Source organism: Panthera pardus, unplaced genomic scaffold (assembly GCF_024362965.1).
Source record: "Panthera pardus isolate Hobbes unplaced genomic scaffold, ASM2436296v1 HiC_scaffold_10, whole genome shotgun sequence".
Lineage (NCBI taxonomy): Eukaryota > Metazoa > Chordata > Mammalia > Carnivora > Felidae > Panthera > Panthera pardus.
The window spans coordinates 3,274,267-3,297,364 of NW_026526655.1; the positions used below are offsets into that span (position 1 = coordinate 3,274,267).

At 49.9% G+C, this 23,098-nt stretch overlaps 1 protein-coding gene across 50 annotated transcripts in view; it reads right to left on the minus strand.

The window, feature by feature from the left end:
* Nucleotides 1–1,974: 1,974 nt before the first annotated feature.
* Nucleotides 1,975–23,098, minus strand: part of LRRFIP1 (LRR binding FLII interacting protein 1) — a 139,689-nt gene continuing 118,565 nt past the window's right edge. For 34 of the 50 annotated variants that reach the window (XM_053903176.1, XM_053903165.1, XM_053903171.1 and 31 more), the window contains 5 exons: nucleotides 22,566–22,658; nucleotides 21,327–21,419; nucleotides 20,265–20,357; nucleotides 18,563–18,704; nucleotides 13,131–16,134 (listed from right to left, as the gene is read on the minus strand). In XM_053903176.1, coding sequence (XP_053759151.1) covers nucleotides 14,438–16,134; nucleotides 18,563–18,704; nucleotides 20,265–20,357; nucleotides 21,327–21,419; nucleotides 22,566–22,658 — 2,118 coding nt within the window. In that variant the 3' untranslated portion in view covers nucleotides 13,131–14,437. Of the gene's footprint in view, nucleotides 2,843–4,798; nucleotides 4,904–5,990; nucleotides 6,071–6,939; nucleotides 7,058–8,627; nucleotides 8,678–13,130; nucleotides 16,135–18,562; nucleotides 18,705–20,264; nucleotides 20,358–21,326; nucleotides 21,420–22,565; nucleotides 22,659–23,098 lie in introns of those variants that run through there. The other 16 variants (XM_053903273.1, XM_053903249.1, XM_053903263.1 and 13 more) reach the window with 4 other exon arrangements.

Sequence of the window (23,098 nt, forward strand, 5' to 3'; positions counted from 1 at the left end):
TATTATCTGTGATCTCTATATGTGGATATTTTGCTGGTTAAACATAGTTGTATTAAGATGTCGGTTGTAGAAGAAACCTCGATCCTCAAAAAATTAGAAAAAACCCTACCCTATGACCCAGCAGTAGCACTGCTAGGAATTTACCCAAGGGATACAGGAGTACTGATGCATAGGGGCACTTGTACCCCATTTTCACAGCAGCACTCTCAACAATAGCCAAATGATGGAAAGAGCCTAAATGTCCATCAACTGACGAATGGATAAAGAAATTGTGGTTTATATATACAATGGAGTACTACGTGGCAATGAGAAAGAACGAAATATGGCCCTTTGTAGCAACGTGGATGGAACTGGAGAGTGTGATGCCAAGTGAAATAAGCCATACAGAGAAAGACAGATACCATATGTTTTCACTCCTATGTGGATCCTGAGAAACTTAACAGAAGACCATGGGGGAAGGGAAGAAAAAAAAATGGTTAGAGAAGGAGGGAGCCAAAACATAAGAGACTCCTAAAAACTGAGAAGGAACTGAGGGTTGATGGGGGGTGGGAGGGAGGGGTGGGTGGGTGATGGGTATCGAGGAGGGCACCTGCTGGGCTGAGCACCGGGTGTTGTATGGAAACCAATTTGACAATAAATTTCATAAAAAGAAAAGAAACCTTGAGGATAAGACAATGAAGTCAACATCTCTTCCTTGCCGGCTGGCCCACTTGGGTCTGAAGAGGGTGTCGGAGAGACCGTGCAGGAAGCCAGGGCTCCCCGCTCCTGGTTGCTTCTTTCTAGTTCACAGCGCCTGTGGTGTGCAACGTAGGCCACCCGGAGGCGCTCACGCTCCAGCAAAGTTAGCTCCCCAGTCCTGGCCCCCGGTTTCCTGCCTGCTGGCGTCAGCCCCCGGGCGCCCTGTGACTTGTCTGTCCTCTCATGGGCGGTGGCCCCAGGCCCTCCAGTGAGGTCTCAATCCTAATTTGCCCTCTCTTGGGTGTTCTCCCTCAGCTCCAGGACATTCTCTAGAATTCTCTTCCACCCTTTCTTCGGAGTTGATGCCCTGCGGTGGGCCGATCATTCTTTATATTAAATTTTCCCCATTCAAATTTTCTGGGTTTGGACCGGACCCAGATATATGGCATTCTTGAAAGAACCCGGAACGCTTAACGCTCATTAAGTAGAATTTCAAACTCGGAAGTCTTTTGAAAACCAACGTATTCTGACAAATCTTAGGTCAACGTAGAAACCACGTTGCTGTGGACAGTTGGGAGCTTCCGCGGGATCAACGCAAGAGGAGGTTTCTGTACAAATACTGGTCCTGAACACGCATCAGCTATAGCAGGTCTGTGGGCACCAACCGTGGACTGGGGATTGGATGATCTGATCTATGGAGTGCTCAGGAAGGAGATCTGAACTGTAAGCTGTCCTCGGCGCGAGGAGACACGAACCCCTCTTGTGCCCTGATGCAATATGACCTTGCGGGCCCTGGACCCAGACGGTGCCGGGGACGGGCCCTCGTGACCTCCAGCAACGTGCTGGGAGCATTTTCTCAAACGTAGGCGCCCCACCCACGTCGCCCACACCAGCACTCTCCCAGGGTCAACACAAGGTATAGCTTCGGGTGACCCTTGGTTTGCGCTCGCTAATGTCCCGAAAAGGTGGCCCGCGTCACCAAGCTGACTTCAGGTGCAATATACACAGAGTAACTAAAAATTAGCAAGTAGCCAGACCTTCTCTACTTCTGTCCTTGAGGAAATCACAGTTGTCTCTAGCCTGTAACTTCCTCAGTTTATTTTTTATTCTAAGAATGCCAATTCTTGGAAGTGAGCTCTTCTGATTCCTGTGAATATACTCTTTGTCTTTTCCACAGGGCAAGGGAAATTAATTGATTTGATAGGCTTAAAAACATGACCCGTGTACAGAACAATTAATATGAAATAAAGATCTTCTTTCTCAGTGGGAAGAAAAAAAAAACACAAACCACATGGCTAAAGTCTTTCAACATTTCATGTTTTAATTTTTCTAACAGTACATTCTTTAAAAGAAGTTAACAACTTCAATTCCAAATATAAGGATTAAACAATGCAAATGGAAAGCTGTCATTTTTCGGGGGAGCTATGGCCTAATTACCCTGGAAAAAAGTATCCTTATGATTGAACCGATGCAAAAATCCCTTAGAAAAGCTTCATTTGTTGCCTGTGAAGAGTCTTCTTAAGGTCACTTTTACTTCTAGACCATCCCCTTGTTTCGAGTGAAAAGAGTTTCGCTTGGTAATGGCTTGTGGTTCCACAGTGTTTTGTGTACGAAAAGCATAGACTAAGAGATATTACTGAAGTCGCTCACATTTGTAGATTGTGCCCCCAAAGGAAGTCCCGACACCGTGACATTTCCCCTCAGTTTTCAGCAAGACACAGGAAAAGAAAACCCAAGTCCCAGTTTAGCCTTTACTTCGACTGCCACGTTCAGTGGGAGCCCGGAGCTCCCGTGGGCCCGATGTGCTCGTTAAAACGACCTGCAGGTTCGGAGAGGCGGCCCCGCCGGGGGGGAGGGGGGGGGCGGGGGCCGCAGACAGAGGCATCTGGTGGCCGCGGGGCTCCCGCGGGCGGGCGAGCAGGGGAGCCAGCCGAGTGCCCGGCGGGCCTTCTCAGAAGCAGGGGAGGAAGCAGCAATCCCGGACGGCGACAGAGGCCAGCCCGCGAAACAGCGCTCGCCGTCCGCCGCCCAGGCTCGTGTGCAGGGCGGGTGCTCACTGCTGGGACAGCAGGGCACTCCTGTTTGCCTTCATCTTCTCCAGACGCTTCACTAAGTGGCCGTTGCTCACCTCAAGCTCTTCGGTTTTGTCCAACGCGCAGCGCAGCTGCAAACAAAGAGGAAAGGCCGCTTTGAGGAACCCGCTTCCCCCAAACGTAAAAGGGTCGCCCAGATTCCAGCCTACTGGGAAACGCGGTCGTAGCCCGGACCCACTGAGGTCCTAGAGGTCCATACGTACGCATCTGTGCGTGGACGTATTTTTCTGGACGATTCCTTAAGTAACACAAAGGACAAGACTCTGGCCTCGTGAGTCACTAGGCAACAGTCATCCTCTGGAACAACTTGGCCCCAGACTCCTATGACACGGTCTTGGGGGTCCTGAGGGTCTCACAAAAGGTAAGGGAGGCAGAGAAAGAAGAGTGGGGCCCAGGCCAGCTGCGGGAGTCCGTCCCCACAGCCTGGGCAGCAAGGCTTCTGCAACCAGAAAGGAACGCCTGAGGCCAGGACGGTCTTTCCTGGAGCCAGGGCCGCAGAGCCTGGGAGTCAGACGGAAGCCCCAACAGCAGGGAGCCATGTGGACCAGCAGGCAGGTGCAGGTGCCCTAAGGTGGGGGCCGGGGAGCGGGTACAGCAGCCACGCGGTTGTGCACACACGCATTGTGGGAACAGGGTGTGCAGCCCTACTTCTGATCCAAAACCTCCAGGGAGGGGGGCTGGGGTCCCGAGGTTAGCCCCCTCTGCGTCCCCTCTCACCGGCAAAGGCAGAGGCAGAGGCAAGCCCTCTCGGGAAGAAATTTCCCCAAGTCTGGCCTGGAGTGTTCCTACAAATGCCGATCAAGCATAGATTCACAAGACACCCAACGCACGAAGGACAAGCCATCTGACCAGCAGAAGCAAGAAACCACAGGGTCAGGCCCTCAAAGACACGAATCCATCCTCAGACGTGGAAAACGGGACAGCTGTGTGTGACATCTTTGTTTTTAATGTGTATTTTTGAGAGAGAGAGAGAGAGAGAGAGAGAGCGAGCATGAAGGGAGGAGGGGCAGAAAGAGAGAGAGAGGGACAGAGGATCCAAACCAGGCTCTGCGCTGAAAGCAGTGAGCCTGATGCGGGGCTCGAACTCATGACCCATGAGATCATGACCTGAGCCGAAGTCAGACGCTCAATTGACTGAAACTCCCCCCCACCCCATGTATGACATCTTTAAAGAAATAAGGATACAGTTAACAAAGAAGCAGGACCACATGTGACCACACAACAGGAAAGCATCAGGAATGAATACACTTTAAAACCAGAAAAGGTGAACCGGAAGATTCGTCACCAGTGCAGCCAGGAAGTGGGAAGTACAAGGTCAGGTGGCTAAGAAATGCGCGGGCTGCAGGGACGGTCCGCCAGCCGGCCTTGGCCTCGGGTTGGAACCCCCGCGGGGGAGTGGACACACCAGGGAAAAGGAATACTTAAGGAGGTCATGGTTGCAAACTTTCCGTACTTGACTTAGAAAAAAGACTTCCTGGGGGCACCTGGGTGGCTCAGTCGGTTGAGTGACTTCCGCTCAGGTCATGATCTCACGGTTTGTGGGGGTTCGAGCCCCACATGGGGCTCTGTGCCAAACACCTGCTCGGAGCCTGGAGCCTGCTTCAGATTCTGTGTCTCCTTCTCTCTCTGCCCCTCCCCACTGTGCTCTGTCTCACTCTCTCAAAAGGAAATAAATGTAAAAGAAAAAAAAAAAGAAAATAGACTTCATGGATGCAAGAGACACCACACGCTCTTGAGCCAGCAGAACAGCAAGAAGCCTGCACACAGCACACTAGGGTGAAGTTGTAGAAAATCAAAGACACAAAGAACTCGAGAGAAGCTCGTCTGTAGGCGGCTGGGCAGCAGGACAGACAGACTCTCAGCGGCAGCCTTGAGAAGGCGGCCCCACGGAGGGTGGTACCATGATGACCGTGATTTGGCCCCAGGCTCCCCGTGACGTAGGCGGATGTCCCCCTCCCTCCCCCCTGCCCTGTGCTGCCAGCTGGACAATCGTCCCGCTCTCCCGGGAAACAGCCTAGAAAATTTACCTCTCTTTGGAGTTTCCGCTTTTCAGCCTTAAGTTCATCTTCTATCTTTTCGGCGTTTTCGGCTGCCGATTTATAACGTGATACTTGACTCTCTAACCTTATTACCTAAAAGGAAGGGAAACACCGTATGTATAAATTCATAGGCCTGTTTTCTTTCTCCAGTTGCTTTATCACATGTGAGACCAAGGGGTGTGGCTTAGGGAATGGGGCGGGGGGACAGACGATGCAAATCGTATGATCTAGCATGTTGGGCTATCGTGTAGGTTCCAGCCACGCAAGCTGTTCAGAGCACCCCCCTGCTGACACCTGCTAGGGCCTCATTCCCTCTCTGACCCCTGGTCCAGAAGGGTGGCTCCCACAGTGCTGCTGTCCCCTTCCCTCCGTGGGACCATCCTGCTGGAGAAGGCAGGTCGATGCAGAACGACACTTAGGCAAAGGACCTCCGCTCTGGTCCAGTGTCTCCTGGGGTGGCATGGCGTGGAGGTGGCAGGGGAGAAGGAAAGCCCGGGAAATAGCAGGGGGGAGGAGTCGGAGGCTTTGGGATGGCAGTCCCCAGCCAGGTCTGCGGCGAGAGACAGAAGCAGCCACGGCCCAGCGGAGACCCTCGGTCCACGGAGGCCACAGCATGCTTCCTAAACGCCTTCCGTAGGATGCCATTCTCACTTCTCTGTCCTCCAACATCCCCCAGAGTTCGAGCCACGCAGACCCATAACTGAGGGGGAGAGAGTACCATTTTTAACTCTCCCTTTGGTTAGGACGCAGTTTGCCCCAAATTTGCCCAGCAGGCTGGAGGCAATGAATACCCCAAATCTAGGAACCAGAGAGAGCCACCTGGTTGGGAGAGAAAGACGGAAAAATCCAGGCAAGAGGAATGTCGCTGCGTGAGGTGTTTTAAAATTAAATAAATTATCTTTAAAGAACAAACTTTAAAAACTTCCCAGCCACTTTAGTGATTTTCTACAACCAGGCATTGTTTATAAAGGGTGAGTATCCGTTACAACAGCCCGAATCCTAATAGTGATCTTCCCTTCCCTACTCTCTCTCTGCAGGAAATACACGGAGGACCTTTTTTGGTTCTAGAAATCTGTCTGCGCCTCTCGGTGCTCAGCCTTTCCGAGCGAGTTCTAGCAAGTACAACCTGCTCAATCATCACTGTCACTCTGCCCAATATTGCTTCAAAGCGTGCACGTACATTTTGTTCTAATGCTGTTATCTCTTGCTCAGACTTTGCAAGTTTAAATTTGAGGTCGCTGATCTGTCTGTTGGCATCCCCTAAAGGGTGAGAGAGAAGGAACACGTGTTAAGCTCTTCGGGCTTTTTGAAGTGTTGAAACAATGGTTACTGGGAACCAAGCCCTTCCTTAGTAACCGGCATGCAAATCTGTTAGGTCCTGGCCTGTGGTCCCACACCTGGTGGGGCTGAGACAGGAGAAGGCACGGGTTCTCCAGGAGCCCAGGATGGCAAGTGCCAGGCAGGAGAGCACCTGCGGGCACAGAGGACGAAGAAATGGTAGGTGTGGGGCACACGGGGGGCGGGGGAGACTGGGAGGAGTTTTATCTCCTTTAAGCTTCTTTCTGGTTTACGTGTATAGAAAAACGCCTTTGAATTTTTCCATATAACAGGCTGATCAAAAGGCAGTTATAATCGGGCGCCTGGGTGGCTCAGTCGGTTAAGCGGCTGACTTCGGCTCAGGTCATGATCTCGGGGTTTGTGGGTTCAAGCTGTGCTGACAGCTCAGAACCTGGAGCCTGCTTCGGATTCTGTGTCTCCCTCTCTCTCTGCCCCTCCCCTGTTCACGCTCCGTCTCTGTCTCTTGAAAATAAATAAACATTAAAAAAAAAAAAAAAAGGCAGTTGTGTCCAGCGGAGTAAATCCGGTTTCTCACGGGGCGCCACCTGGTGCTATCTTGGCGCACCTGTTCTATTCTTTAGGCTCAGACAGAAACATCCTTGCTCCACCCGCCTGCCCATCCTTGTTCAATCCCACACAGAAACTTCTTTGCACTCTTGTGCTCAAGGGTTTGGGGGCAGCCAAGGGGAGCACCAGGCTTTTTTTGCGAGGATGGTTTTTCTCTTCCAGCGCAAATATGATAAAAATAGGACACGTAAAGCATTCATTCCTACACAAGGGTTGACATTTACTTTGTAGGTCCATTACATGCATGTCTGTCCCGTTTTCTAAGACGTCATCTCCAGGACGCAGGTTGTCTAACTTGCCATTCTTCTCTCTCTCTTCCAGCTGCCCTTTGAGTTTCTTAATCTGAAAACACCCACCGATAAAATAGGTGAATTTCTCCATTCTCAAGGAGACTGAAAAGCTGAGCTTAGAGCCTATCAGGAAGGAAGCAGAGTGTAAAGAAACAATACCCCATAAATACAATCAGATGTTGCTCTGGAGTTATTCCGTGTGTCTGCAAGGTGCCAAAGAATAGGGGTTACGTGATGAGGTACCAGAAAAACGTAGTAAGAGGTTATAATCTACCAGCCACCTGAGTAGGGAGTCTCTCCTCTCTAATAACCAAACCAAGTCAATGAAAAACTTTGGCCGGTTAGTGCTTTTCTCAGAAAGTGATGGCAGAACGGGTGAAAATGGAATTAGATTTACAATATCAGACATACATTATTTTGTAACTTGGGGTGAAAGGTTATTTCTAAGTTTGAAATTCCTCTTGAGTTCAGGAGGAGATGGTACATAAAACACTTGAAGTGTTTATCTAAGGGTTAGGAAGTCGGTGTGCCGGGTCACCTTTTCTTTATTCACTAAGAAGCCAGGAAGGACCTTCTGGATGCCCCCAGGCACAGAAATACTGTAATCGTGTCGCCAGCAGAACCGTGTGGTCGCGCACAGAGCCCGGTCAAGGTGCAGGGGTGCCACCTTCAAGGAGCTGGCCCCTGCAGAGCTCTCCTCTCCCCGGGGAGAGCCAGGTAGAGCGGAAATGCAGTCAGCAGCCAGGACTGCAGAAAGTTACGGTGTCTAGGGGAGTCTCCCAGCCCTTGTGCTGTTAACCTCCATCCCCCGGGGGCCTGGGGGACCTGGGGGACCCCGCCTCCCTGAGCGACCAGCACCACCAAATCAGACCCCCCGCCCCATACTGACCGTTGGTGCTCTCTGCTCTGAGAAAATAAGTACAGAATTGCGATGGATACACGTTCTTAAAAGATCAAAGGAACCTCAATGCTGCCACCACATTGAGCGCTTTCCCCGATTTTGAGGGAACTCTTCAAGAGAATTGTCACAAGTAAGGCAAAAATACCTTTGATTACGCTCATGAAGGAAAATGGAACTGAGTTTCCTTAGAAAGTGACTGTGGCAGGGCTTAAGAACTATGCTGCATACAAAAAAGACCAAATGGGACAGCTGGTTAGTGTTTCCGGGAGTGGTAGAGAGCCATGAAGGTAAACCCCAATTAAAACAACTTTGATCGGCTGGAACAAGAGAACATCTGCTGGAAAGGGGTGCTGATCGCCCAGAGATCCCAAAACCGACTTCTCTGAGCCGGCGGAAGTGAGAGAAGTGGTGTCTGGGGTGACTCAGTAGAGCTCTTGCCTCGTTGCCTCAATGGCTAATCTAGGCTCTTCACATAAATATTTATTTTAAGCAGCAATTTGCATGGAGCATCCCAAATTCAGTTCTGTGGCCTTGAGTCTTTGGGGACATCCTCTCTACGCCTCGCATGACCTATGATGCCCTACTTGGATAAAAACAGCAAGAACACAGGTTGGCTCGATCATCTGCAGACATGACATGCTAGGGTTTTCCCGACGAAGGGAGACGTTCAGGCGCCCCCCCCACCCCCGCAGAGCTCATAAAGTAATAAAAAGATTGTTACCTGTTCCAATAAGCATTCCCGTTCATCAACAAGCTTTTTCAACCTAATATCTAAAGAAACCAAAAAGACACAGGTTGAGGTGGCTCCGCGTAGGGCACCTTTCAGCAGACCGCCAAACTGAAGAATGAGCATTGAGGTTAGTGAAACGAATGATGAAGGTATTATGCACGTACCACAGCGAATGAGGCCACAGACAGGACTGGGGAGGACGTCAGCCGAGGGAGGTTGAGTTGGGTCAACCTCCTACAACATGCTTATCTCATCACGGGTAGCATCCGGCTGCATGCAAACAGGCTAATCTTCTACTTTGGGTTAACATGCAAGAGCAACCACACTGCAACACAAGATCTCACAGGCTTCATGGTTTAACATCATTAGCAAGGTACGAACGCACTGGGCGTCGTGGTTCATGTCAGGGGCATTTTCATCGTCCTTGACTTTCCGAGTTTATATCCCAGGAGAACTTCTTGCTCTCTTTTCTCTCACAGGCTCACCAGTGTCAGAGCTCTGACTACACGTCCCACGAACCTTAAGTCTGCTAACCCGCTCGTCAAGAGCGGATACTGTCTCGAGACAGACGCGGTAACGCTCCAGGTCCCCGTCACCCTCCCCCACCCCAGACAGAAGCATCTCAGGATCCGTCCCCAACCACTTCTTTGAAGGGGTGTTGAGGAATACGATCTCGAATACAGAGGAGACCAAGGGCTGGGTTTGGGCAAAACCCTACACCACTTTAAAGGACACATCAGGATGGTGCGATGGTGACAGTGATGCTAATGGGTCCTGCACGGTCATTGTGTCCCCGCTCGGCTCGAGCAGGTGTGCCTTCACCCGCAAAGCCCTACGGGTGTGCCTCAATACTCCATCCCTCTTCTACAGGCGAGCACCCTCGGCCCAGAACAGCTAAGAACTGTCCTCAGGGCCACACCCCTCACCGTGGCCTCCTCTGTTGTTCCAGATCTAAACCGGGACCTCAGTGTCGGAGCCCGACTCCCGGTCCCAGACTCTTACTCCCGAGGGGACACTGCTCTCACACTGCGCAGCTCTGACTCACCACGTGAAAAGGAAATAATCTGTATAAAATGCAATTTGTTTGCATCTAAAAAAAAAAATCACCTATCTCACATGGTTCCCCAAGTTACACGCTTTCTCTAAGTTGTTTTTCCAAACACCCCAAGTTGTTATTTTCAATTACAAAAGAACTAAAACCAGAAATGTCAACCATCAATTTATGATCTTCTGGATTCCATTTTAACATGCATAATCAAATTGCTTCTGATATCTTATGCTTTCTCTTCCGCAAGCCCACCCAATGCTGAAATGAAATATAAACTCAGCTCTTCGTTCAATATTACTTTTTATCTTATAGTCTATATACAAAAACCGTAGGCATCGTAAGAGGCACTGAATATACTTGAAAATGATCTTAAAGCTCACCTACGTATTGTGCGCTTTTATTATGATATTTCTTTCTATTAGAAGACTCCAAATATCCTGGGTAGCAAGTACAAAACCAAGGTTAAGATGTAACAATAGCACCAGCCAACAAAAAATAAGGGTAACGCGACCTTCACTCTTATGGCGAGAATATGGAAACAGAGAAGTAAACTTTCAAGGAAGAAAAGTTTGGAAGCAGAATTGGAGAGGAAGTTTAAAAACTAAATTGTTCGAAGAGAACGGAAGAGAGAAAGGAGCAAATTAATTTGGTATGAAGAAGACGAAACAGCTTTTTGCCGTTCTACAGGGTTTTTTTGCAGGTTTAAAAACCAAGCCTGGTTTGTTGATTGCACGGTGGGGCATCGTCGGTATGCTTACCGGAATCCTTAACCAGAGTACCGCACACCCACCTTTACCCTGTATTTACCAAGTGTCACCGCTCATCGTTGGCCCATAATACTCAGTTACAAATAGACGTAAACCATTCATTTCAAGACCACAATTGCAGCTTTTAGAAACCAGGCGTCAAAGAAAACGAAGTCACGGTGTTTCAACTTCAGACTTTTCTCTTAAACGGAGAAGTCAAAATGAGTTGGCTATTAAAAGGTCTCAATTTTTTTAAAAAGCCGGGTTTTTCTGTATTAAACTCCAATAAACTTTCCGGTACACAAGTTAAGAGACCCGTGAAATGAGAAACACTCAGAGTGACAAGGTCTCGGGACAGGGGGCGGCCAGTGCAGAGCGCTCCCGAAGTCTCTGAACCCCTGTTCTCCTTGGTCATTCTTCTGGCCTGCACATCATCACCCCATCTGTCCAGGTACAGCCTTGTCAACCACCGGCAGCCACCACTGTCCCCGAGCCCTCCTCCTCTGTGCTGCTTTGCCTGGATCTGGCCCACGACTCAAGAGAGCGGGCTCCGATTCCATTTTCAGAGAGCAAACGAAGACGGGGTGGCAGGGGGGATAATAATACACGACCGGGAGCATAATTTCCCTTGTGGGGATTAATTTCAGCCGTTGTGGGCCTCAGGCCTCCTCTCCCCACAGCAGAGGACAAGCCACCTCCCCTCTGCATTTGCAAAGAGAGTGAGCAGGAGGCTGAGGTCTCTCAAGAATCCACTCCTGCCTCGCACTGACTTAGTTGGGACTATAACCCACGTGGACAGTTTTCATCGTCCCTGGGGCCAGCCTCCCCCTGGCCCCTCCAAGAGAGCCTCTCCTTTTGGCAAAAGGCAGAACAGGGAAAGGTCTTTCCCTGTGTTTACAGGCCTGAGAGGTCTGTACAGAGGGGAACTGTGTACATCAGCACCACTGAGGTCATTCACATCTTGAAAAAAATGTAAGCCTTGCTGTAAAAGGCACAGTGGATAGAATGAAAAGGAAAGAGTGAGTGAAAGCCTTGCTCCTAAAAGACACAGTTTTCACTATATACAATCATCACACTGAATAAGCATATAGTCTAACATAACACAGGCACAAACACCCCTTCCTCTCCTTCCGGAGCCTGGACATTTGGAACGAATCTCACTGAGGTGTTCCTTGTTTCGACGGCGTGCTGTACAAGGTGGTCTCCTAGGAGAGGAGTCTATCTGTGTCAACTCCCAGAACCAACACTCCAGGGTCCTCGTGACCGTGGAAATGTAAATGTTCAGGTTTTCTGCTCACCAAAACTCAGGGCAATACATCTCATTCCTAAAAACTCTTGAAAAAAAGTTTATTGATTCTCAGCCTCTATCGTAATAGCCCATAATTCAAAATTCTGTTACCTTTCCCTGTTTTCTGTATATACTCATAATTACACTTAATTATGCTTTTGAAGGAAGAGTTCCATTTTATATACAGTGGTATGTTCTGGTTTGGGGCTGGTAAATATTCTCGTTTTTTGATTTAAGGGATCAGTGATCAGTGCTTTCCTCTGTTCTGGATCATACTGAAATCTCAGGGGCCTGGGTTGCTCTGGGGATGGGGCTGACAGGTAGACTTTCCATTCTTTTCTGAGTCAATCTTTTGACTCGGAATCTTTCCAAAATGCCTCATATGCCTCTGTGCATTCCTGACCTGAATATACCTACGGTAACGATTTCTTGGTAATTTTAAGGGCCTTCCTGTGGACACCAATCGCTGTGCCACAATGTCATTTCCCCCTTGGAGCAGGGTCACTGATGTTCACACTGAAGGCTCTTAGATTATCAAGAAATCGGTTGGCTGTTCAGAATCCCTTTCTTCTTTCTTTGCTCACTTGCTGATTCTCAGCTGTCCCCGTCCACTAGGAGCTGGGTCGTATCTGCCTGTCTACTGGCACAGTGCCTTCCGGATATGAAGTGATCAAAAAGTCCATTACTTAAATGAGTGAGTGGATGATCGAGACCCCTGGACAGCTGGCCTGAGTGGTATGAAGCATGCCACAGTGCCCTTACATATGCTGTTGAGTAACAGAGGCAAGAAAGCCCTTAAAATGGTTGGATGATCTCACCATTTAGTGAGTTTGGTTGTCGAATCACCTCCCCAGGGGCCTTTGGAAGTAGGAATGGGAACTGCTCGCAAACGTGCATTCCAGGGTGGATGCGGCTTTGCTGAAGTTACAGGCAGCCGCCGACCCCCTTTCAAGTTCTTTGCAGCCCTTGGACTTGAGTCTCTGGCAAGCCTTGTATTTGTCCACGTAGCTGGCACAGGTGGAGAGGGCTTATCAGTCCCCGACTTCAGGATACTTACACAGGAAGAGTCAATGTTTATTTCCACCATATTCTTCAAAACATTCTAAGTGTTGGGATGGGTCAACACAGTAACAGAATGGAGAGCTTTCTTAACAGAATGGGGTTCCTCACCAGACTCACAGATCACAGGGGAGTCTATGAGGGAAGATCTTCTCAATTCTCCCCAGGAAGGTCCAACACTGGCCCTGGCCTAGGGGCCCGGAGAGAAGTTGATTCATTACTGACAAAGAGCATCAAGCATGAGTCCTTCACCCAAGGCCGACTGGGAATCAGCAGTCCAGAAGTAGGTACTACTTTTAAGACCATATTTAGGCAGTCAGAATTCAAGTAGGCCAAAGACTGGAGTCACAGGCTTGTCAAATTATAAAATGTTGGGTTTTTTTTTATTTCAGTTACATAATAACACACTTGCCTCAAATTTTATTGAGGTTCTGGTCTTTTTTTTGCACTCAATTATATCTTGTAACAGTGACATGAATTCATATAATCTCACAAAGTGTCAACAGCGTTCATCACGTACAGTCCTTTGTAATTTTAACATTTCACAATATTTTTTGTTTAACTTTACAATTACTTTTTAAAAGGCTTCCTTGTATAGAAAAGATAGACTTCCTTCAGGAAGATCAAATCAAGAATTTTCCAATAAGAATATACTGAGAAACAGCAAAGGAAAATATTTATACCAAAACACCAAAAGTGATTCTCTATTTAAAATATCCTGTTACAGTCCAATGAGCAGTTTGCACAAAAATGGTCCCGTTTTGGATTGAGTAACACTTAGACAAATAGAAAGAGAAGTAATTTTAAGGTTAAGAAAACCTAAACGATTTTAGAAATGGTCCCCCCCCCCCCAATACCGCATTAGGAAATACAATTTCAATGTACGTATCTTCCAGAAACAAATTAAAAAAAAAAATATTTGTATAAAATGGCTTTGGTACATGATCAGCACAGAGTGAGGTCAAAATCTATAAAACAAATTCAGGTATCATTAACAATGAGATCAAAAGGTTATTGGTTTGAGATAAAATATTTGAACGCGGTAAAGGGAAGGGAGATCTCCCAGTGCTTTCTTATCCCTAACATGATGCATTACTGTCCTAAGGTGCAAATCTTATCACTCCGTGACCTATACGCTATTTGGCCGTTTATTTCCTTTTAAAATAAAATGCCTCATAGGTTATAACGTACACATCAAAATCAAGTATGAAAGCACACGTTTGAATGCGACAAATCAATTTAAATATCACTGTACTTACAATATGGAAGTCTCCGAATGCCATTTGGTCAACTGTATGCCGACAGATTTGGTCAAGAGTATCAGCCTAAGGCAAGTGCTAAATAGCTTTAGGTGGAATTTAAGCAGAAATACGAAGTGTTAGGAGAGACACTACTGGAGTGCTCTCAGTTGGAACGCATACTGATTACAAGCGTGTCTTTCTTTCTAACCGGGGTGACAGGCTTAGCGAGGAAGTATCCATCCCCAAGTAACAGTCTATAACTCAACGTGGTAGACAGCTCGGTGGTTGACTGTCACGTGGTGCGTCTGAATCAACGGGGGCCGTTTCAGGAGCCTCGCCGGTGTTAAGAGCAGATGAGCCTCTGACAGCTGGACCTACTGTGCAGTCCTTGGCCCCTCTACAGCCAGCCTCCACTCCACTTACGACAGGGTGCAGTCCTCTTTGCTTCTGCCCTTCTCGCTTCCGCCTCTCGGCTGGTCTTTGCTTTCTGAATCGGAGGCTCCCAGCTCTCCTGCGGGTGCTAGGTCATCCTCATCCTCCACAACCTTCCGGACTGCCTGACTGGCACATTCCGTCATCTCCTGCGGCTCTGTGCTTCCTGTGTGAGACGCGCCGTCGATGTCCTCGAGGGGGCTTTCATTCTCCAGCAGGGTGCCGCCGGAAGCTTCTGCGCTCCCTGGTTCTGGAATGCTGTGGGTGGCGCCATCTTGTTCGGCGCCATCTTTTAGAACGGCTTCATCTGGCTCCTTCATCGCGCCTGATGACCGGGCCGCGTCACCTCCCGACCCCCGTGTGTCGCCATCGGCTGCTTCTTTCCCCGCTTTAGTGTTTACGCCCTCATCTTCTTGGTTAAGTTTTTCATCCGACTCAATTTTAGGATTTTCTGGACCATCAACATTTTCACTGCTTCCTGCTACACTTTCCTTTTCTGGGCTTTCAGTGACCTCACCTTGTGCTTCTACAACTGGTTTTTCGTCAGTAAATTTTACCTGCTCTTCTTCCTTAACTTCACTTAAATCTGGGTTCTGGAATGTTAACTCTTTCTTAACATCTTTCAGGGTCTCTATAGGCGCCAGTGGTTTTTTCTTCTTGTTTTTCTTCTTCTTGTTCTTCGTCTTCTTCTGGGATGAATCCAATGCCTCTCCCTGTTGGTCATTCTTTTCTTCCTCGGGCTCTTTCGGATCTGGGGGCTCGCTTTCTGTGCCTGCCACACCTAGATCCGTTGCTCCCCGAGGACTGCTTTCGGCTGCTGGACAACAAGGGACGTTCCGCACTTCCGTCTGGATTGGTTTCTCATCCCTCGGCCCCCTTTCCTGGTCCTCCTTTTCATCACTCTCCTCACCTACCGCTGTGCTCTGAACTGGGAGCTCCCTGGGCTCAGCAACTTCCTGCGTGGCGGGCTCTTTCTCTAGGTCATGCCCTGAGCTCGGGTCCAACTCGGTGGGGACATGTACCGCATACTTTTCATCATCACTCACGGTGTCACTGTTATACCTCGGAGGTCTGGAGGCTACTGTGCCCACCTGCTCCCCAAGCCCCCTTGGCCCTGCCTCCACCACACCCTCTGTGGGGCTCCCGCCTCGCTCCCTCGTGTCTACACTGCCCAGCTCTCCAATTTCAGGTGTTTGTGGAGATGCAGATTCTTGACATGGCTCTGTGCTACCCTCTCCCAAGATTTTCAAATCTTCCTGTGTTTCTGCAGATTCTCTACTTGGGTTGTTGATATCCAAGGCATTGTAACTGTCCTGCTCAGCCACAGGACCTGGGATTTCACCGTCTAATTCACCCAAGCAGTCGGACCACTCAAGGGAAGCCCCAGTCCTGTCGTCCGGTGTGGACTCAACCTGCTCCGTGTTTTCAAGAAAGGAAGCATTCTCTAGACTCTGGTTTGGAACGCGTTCCTCATCGGGACCATCTGCTAAGACTCCCAGCGAGGGGGCCCTGTCTTCAGAGGCTTTCTGGTCCTCGGCATTTCCACCAGCATGGAACACCTCTGTGTCTGCACGCTCCCGTGCTGGGTCCTCTGTGTGCTGTTCTTGCTCAGTATTCTGCAACATTCCTTTTTCCCCCACATTCTCCACAATTTCGCTTTTCACCTCCACTTCACTGGCTCTTCCTAAAAGACCATTGAGAAAATTGAAGGGACCCCGTGAGGTGGCGACCGCTTAACACATATTACAGCGTAAACACATGTTCTCTCTCCCACCCGACCCCGTTCCTAAGGAGAGAGACTCGCCAGAGAATCCCACGAAACAGAAGCCCTCGCCAGTTCCGTGCGGCAAAGCAGCCATTGTGTCAGCCAACATCTGATCGGCGAGGGCCACTGCCGCCATCTTCAAGGCAAGAGTGGCGGCTGGTGCCATCTCGTGCGAACTGGTTTTCAAAGGGTGCCGTTAAGGTTTAACAAATAGAGCTCTGGATCGGGCAGCCGAACAATCCAAAACGAGGCGTTTAAGAACGACCTCCAGTCCCCGTTCCCTCTTCTCATTTCCAAACACGCGTCTGGGCTACTCCTACTTCCTCAGCTGTCCACCTGCACTGCCCATCACGTGGCTCTAAAACCCCCTTCGAGTCATCTGAAACCTGCAATTCACCTGAAGAAATTCAACCTTTGGTCAGTCCTAAGGGAGATGCTTCTGAAATAGCTCACATGAGGTAAAAGGAAATCAACCCCCCACCATCTAATTACTGTGTTTCTGAGAAAGCAGCCTGTGCCTGACACACCCCTGCTTCCTTCCCTAACGGACTCGGGGGGGGGGGGGTTTCAGCAGAGGCCAACACTCAAGGGCAAGATGACCACTTAATTAACGATCAGTTATTCACCAACTAAAGAATCACGAACTAAAAAAACCACGTCACTACTCTGGAATGAACGCTTACAGCTTAGATTCCCCAAACAAACACACCCCCGGCGTATTAGGTGCCATGTTGCTATGAAGTGAAAGCCTGATAATTTTCTACCACTGTGGTCTCCACCGTGGGTCCACTCAGCCCAGACAAAATGGGAACATTAGTAGGACTTCTGGTAGTTTTCCTTCACCCTTTGAAGATGTCTATCAGGGCACAGGTTTTATGACACACACTCGGCATTGATAAAATAGTGTGTGTACATGTATATATGCATACTTGCGGATACATATGTAGATATGCAGATTAAAAATATACATATTGGGAAGGTCCCGTAAGTCTTTACTGATGGGGATTTGCGGTCAAAAAACATTTGGAGCTCACTGATAAAAGGGATATGTCTGGTTCTTTAAGGGTTGGTTTCCTAAATGGTGAACGAAGATTTATAAAATGTATATTTGAACAAGAGCAGCACGATCAAATTCCCAGCTGCTCACAGAGCTAATATAAAGGTATGATGGAAATCAACCCATTTTTGTCCTTTCAGCAACTTACACACAGGGCGCCGTATGCGTGTAGCATACACGCATTATGTTGTAAAGGTAACAGAGTATCTCCCTAGGAAGCGAGTCTTGAGAAGCGCGGGCCTACAGGTGTCTACACTTCCATGAATAAGGCAGTACGATGAAAGCTTCCAAGTGGAACTCAAAGTCACGGGCCCTGGCTGTACTGCGGCCTCGCTGTAAAAAGCAGGGGCACAGCTGGTCCTAAGTGACAAGGAGGCCATATCTGCTGGCCGGATTCCGACGGCTGCACACCAGATTCCGAAAGCTTATCCAAAAGCCAAATATTACGACAAACCTCAACGGGTGAATCTTTGCAGGTGTTTGCAAACTGCAGCAAATATTCTTACTGTCTGTTGGGTTTCCCAATTTACATTCTTGCAGAAAACAAAATGTGACCTACAGAGGGACAGCACCTCTGACAACGGGGAAGGCATAGTCAGACTCCTGTCGGTAAAGGTCCAACTCCCACTCTGACCCTCCAGCCTGGGGCTGCCTGTCTGTCTTGTCCCTCCCACCCCCTCTACCAGCCTGGGGCTGCCTGTCCGCCTCGTTCCCCCCCCGCTTTGCCCCTCACCTAGGGCACCTGAGTGGTAGCTTGAGAATGGCAACCAGACTGTGTGTCACAAGCCCCAAGCCGCCGTCCGCGGGCACCTCATGGCCTCAAAACACCGAATGGATGGTGGGTAGAATGTGCGGTTCTTGTAAACAGCGTTAACTAACTCACTCACTCGCTCTACAGCCTTGGCTGTTCTGACCTTTCAAGAAATCTGCAACGGAGTAAGTTAAAAGCCGTACTTGGCACATATCTGAGGAGAGGCAAACAGTACTGCCCAAACGGTCCCTTAAGTTCAAGACGATCTTCCTTGTGTTTCACAGTTTCGCTTGGTGGCTTTGAGAAGCAAGAGAAATGTATTCTTCAGCCATCGGTGGTGAGCACAGAGATGCGTGCCAGAAAACACACGTGGGTGATCACACCGCTCGGCAAGGAAACTCCCATGAAGTGACAGAACGCATGGCATGCTGGGTGATGGTTAATTGATCAGTGATGATTACGCCAATTCTAATAATGCATGGAAGGTGCACCGATGCTGACCGGAAGATACAAGAACGCAAAGGAGAATCGGCACTTACCTAGCGTCCCGTCCCCCATCGTCTTGAGAGCATTTAACTCTTCTTTTGTTATCTTGGTAGGACCTCGGTGTCCAACGTTATTTAGGGTGTCGGAAGTCTCTCCATTGGTAGTGATCTCTGAATTGAGGACTATTCCGTGTTTCTGGGGACAAAAACAGACTCGTAATACTCGCTGACCGATATTAGGTTAAAACTCTGTTTTGTTAATAATAATTAAAAAGAAACTGTTTTTTCCACGAAGTCCAGAAACTTCCACAGAGTCAGAGAAGCAGCAGACACCACGCTCAGAAGCATTCTATCAACACACACAAATCTGGGACATCTTCCTCCAAGGGCCGCCTCTTTCTTACAGGCACACATCAATCCCATGCTTTAATGTGCTGGTGACCAGACACTTTTAACAGGCATCCCTTGTAACTGGGCCCGCAGGCTGCCACGAAGGAGGGCATCAAGCAAATCACCGTCAAGTGACCTCACTTTTAAAACCTTGGGTGCATTCTTTAAAAAGAGAGACAGAGATAAAGAAAGAGGTTCTGTGCGTCTTCTGAAAGGAATAAGTACAATTCGTGCTAAAGGAGGAATTAAGAAGCGGCTGGAACATCGGCTATACTCAAAGGAAATATCGTCCACGTTCACCACACAGCCAAACACCCTAAAACCAGTTAACGCTCGGCAGCCCCAGGCTGCGCACTTCACCAGGGATCTCAGACTCACTCACCACTGCTGCTGCCCACGGCTGTCTCCCTGAGCTTAGAGGCAGCCCCCGTGCCGGGCTCACAGCCCTGGGAGGAGCAGTGATAGGAACCTGTTCCCCCTAGTTGACCGCTGTGGCCTTGACCCCTGAATATAAGCAGCTGACACTGACGTGTTTCCACCGCCGATGTAGGAACTGGCCATGGCCATACCCTCTCCCAACACTGTCTCCTACAATGCTAACAGCCCACCTGGACCCGTTTTTCTTAACTCAGTGTCCAGCCGGCAGCTGAAGACCCCTTCACTTGGCCCAAACAGGACGTGGGACTTTCCTCAAACCACTGGGTCTCCAAGTCTAGTTAGTGTGGGCCTCACCTGCACCACTGTTCAGCTGGAGAAGTCCTTAAACTTGAGTCTTCAATAAAAAGAAACACATACGTTCTCTAACTTTGAGTAATCTCCTGGAGAATTAATGAATGTGAGACAAAGATCCAAAAAATTCCTGGAAATCAGAGTTGCTTTCGGGATCAGATATGCTTGTAAACAGACCCGAGGGAACCTGTGCTCATTGGATGTGTCTCTTCAGTGTCAGCGAACCTAAGATTTGTAATTACCAGGATTAAAATCTGGGGCACCTGGGTGGCTCAGTGGGTGAAGCGCCAGACTCTGGCTCAGGTCATGATCTCCGGGTTCACGGGTTCGAGCCCCGCGTCGGGGCTCTGTGCTGACAGCTCGGAGCCTGGAGGCTGCTTTGGGTTCTGTGTCTCCCTCTCTCTCCGCCCCTCCCTCACTAGCACTCTGCCCCTCCCTCTCTGTCTCTCTCTCTGTCTCTGTCTCTCGCAAAAATAAACATTAAAAAAAAAAAAACCAAGAACAAACAAACAAACACAACCAAAACCAATGACACAAAATTAACTAACACCAGTTCGCACACGCAGTCATTGTTGAGAACCCCGGAATCCGCTGTCACGCGGGTTTTTTCGTTTTTAACTCTACTTTGGCTTCGTACCTTCAATTCCTCTTTCAGCATGACTACTTCTTCTCTAAGATCATCTCGGTCACTCCTTATGGAATCAAAGAACTCTTTCTGCCTCTCTAAAGCCTGAGTGTGAGCAGAGCAGAGAGAGAGAGAGAGAGAGAGAGAAGATTCGCACAGGTGAGCAGGTGACTGAAGCGGGAATAAGGAGGCTTCTGCCGCATAAAACACCAACGGGGTTAAGGCGTTGTGTAGGATACGCTTAAAGACACAGACAAAACGCCAAGAATAAGCTCCTCAGGGATTTACGCCAGCCGAGAAATGGCGCCTCACGCTCCCTTTAAAGGCATTGACGTTTGGAGGGTCCTGTATCCTATTGTCCCCGATGCACACCACGTGGTCCTGGAGCACGCGCTCCACGTCCTGAGCGAGCGTGGAAGGGGAGGAGGAAGGGACAACAGGGACGGCCTCGCGAAGCACGCGCACGGACGGTGTGCTCCCACCTCGGAGACCCGCCCTGGCGCCGTGGAGGGCGCCAGGTTCTGGAAGACGGCTGTCATCAGGAAGCACGGCGGTTACCCTAAGCGGGTTCCTTCCTACTCATCACGCCTAAAGGCAGGTGGGCTGCTTTTGTCATTGACGGAGGGGGGCGGCTGAGGCCTCCAGGGGCACATTTCAAGGTGGGGATAGGTGGGCACAGCGCCCTCCGCCTGGCGATTCCTCAAATGCCTTTCAGAAAAGCCCGGGAAACGCCAGACAGAGACTGACTCCAGGAGGCCGGAGCCTTCGCACGTCCAACTGCCCCAGCGTGCCTTCCTCGCTCCTTACGTCTCAGCGTGCTGCCCGCCTGCTCCGTGCAGGCAGAGAGCCCGGTGAGCGTCCACGACGTGCCCACCCCCCGTCCCGGAAGTCAGCTTCAGGTTCAGAGTTAACGGCAGCTTGAGTAAGCCAGTGCGTTCTCTGTATTACTACCTGGTGTCTCCTGGGGCCACATGCACACGCTCATGCAAGTGTTTCTGCAAACCAAAGACCCAAAGCACTGTATCTGCTAGCGGACTGCCCGTGTGAACAGTTGCACAGACGTGGGAGTCCTACCCCTATCTTCTTGTCTTTCCACTCTATTGTCTCCTGAAGGTCAGAAATGTCCCTGATATAACTCGCCTGCTTCTGCTGTAGCTGTCGGATTTCCTGAAGGATAGGAACAGATAGAAAGAAAGCAGATAAAGGGTTAAGCGAGAAGACAAAGGGTGGGCTGGAGAGCTCTGACCCCCAGGGAGCCCCAGGGAGCCGGCAGGTATCAGCCCTGATTCGACCCGTCTCTCTGCACGCAGGAGCCTTTTCCTCTGCCTCGCCTCGTCCCCAGCTGCCAGAGCGCAGACGGAAATCCTGCCTGGGGGAAATTCTGAGAGGCACTAAAGTTCTGATCAGGTTAAAAAATTAGAACCAAGCCTGTATCGGTTTCCTGTTGCGAATGTAACACGTTACCGCAAATTCAGCAGCTTAAAAACAACACGGGTTTATTCTCTTCGAGTTCTGGAACTCGGGGGTCCACAATGAGTCTTACGCCCTGGAGTTACGGTGAGGGCAGGTCTGGACTCTCTTCGGGGGCTCTAGGAGAGAAGCTGTACCCTCCCCTTCTTTTCAGCTTCCAGAGGCCGCCGTGTTCCTTGGCTCACGGCCCTTCCTCCCTAGGCACCAGCCTCTGCTCCCTCCCCGCTGCTGCCTTTGACTCTCCTGCCTCCCTGTGATAACACCGGGCCCCCAGATAATTTAGGGTCAATTCTCCATCACAAGGCCCTTAACTTAATCACACCTGCAATGTCCCTTGGGCTGGGTAAGGTGTCACATCCACAGGTCCCAGGAATCAGGACGTGGACCTCGTAGGGGGCCATCATTCTGTCTGTCACACCTCCCCAAACAAACACAAAGCCACCAAAGGTGAAAACCTTCGGGGCGCCTGGGTGGCTCTGTCGGTTAAGCGTCCCGCTCAGGTCATGTACGATCTCACAGCTCGTGAGACTGAGCCCCGCAGCGTCGGGCTCTGTGCTGAGTGCGGAGCCTGCCTGGGAGTCTCTGTCTCTGCCCCTTGCCTGCTCACGCATACACATGCGCTCTCCCTCTCTCAAAATAAGTGAACATTAAACAAACACACAAACAAACAAACAGAAAGGAATGAAAATCTTCACCAGCAAAAGGGACTGTTCTCCTTAGGCAAGGCATGATGAAGAATTAGCCTGAGCTCTCGATTTTCGAGAAAACGGCTCACTTTCATAACACACCCACAACGCCCTCCGAAGCCACAAAGGGAAGAGAAAACCGGGAAGGGCTGCCCACCTCCAGCATGTCTTCTCGTTGCTTCAGGGCCTCCTTAACTTCCGCAAACTGGAACTGCAGGACGCTGTGCGCGTGCTTCTCCCTCTCGAACTCCTACGAGGGAGGAAAAGACCGACCAGGGAGGAAAAGACGGACCGTGCACGTAGTGGCACGAACGCACCTTCTTCCTAGTCCGCGCTGCCACGACTTAACTGGCCTTGGAGCAGACTACCTGTTACTGTGCCCGCCGTCACAGCTTTCAAGGCCTTTTAGCGACGTGAGCCCACTTCTCTGCACTTTCCGGTTGACCGTGAACTCTGCCCGAGGACCCGGTGCATCTGACAGGTGCCCCCTGACACTTCGCGGGCCGGCAGGGCCCAGGAAGGGCCCCTTCCCCGGGGGGCTGCCGCAGCCCAGGCTGTCCGTGCGGGGGGGGGGGGTGGCTGTGCCACGGACATCAATCGGAGGGAACTCTCCCCGATTTTGAAATTCAACAAGGAACACTGGGGACCAAAAGGGGTGTAGACATGGTCTACTTTGGCAAGCGTATCTAA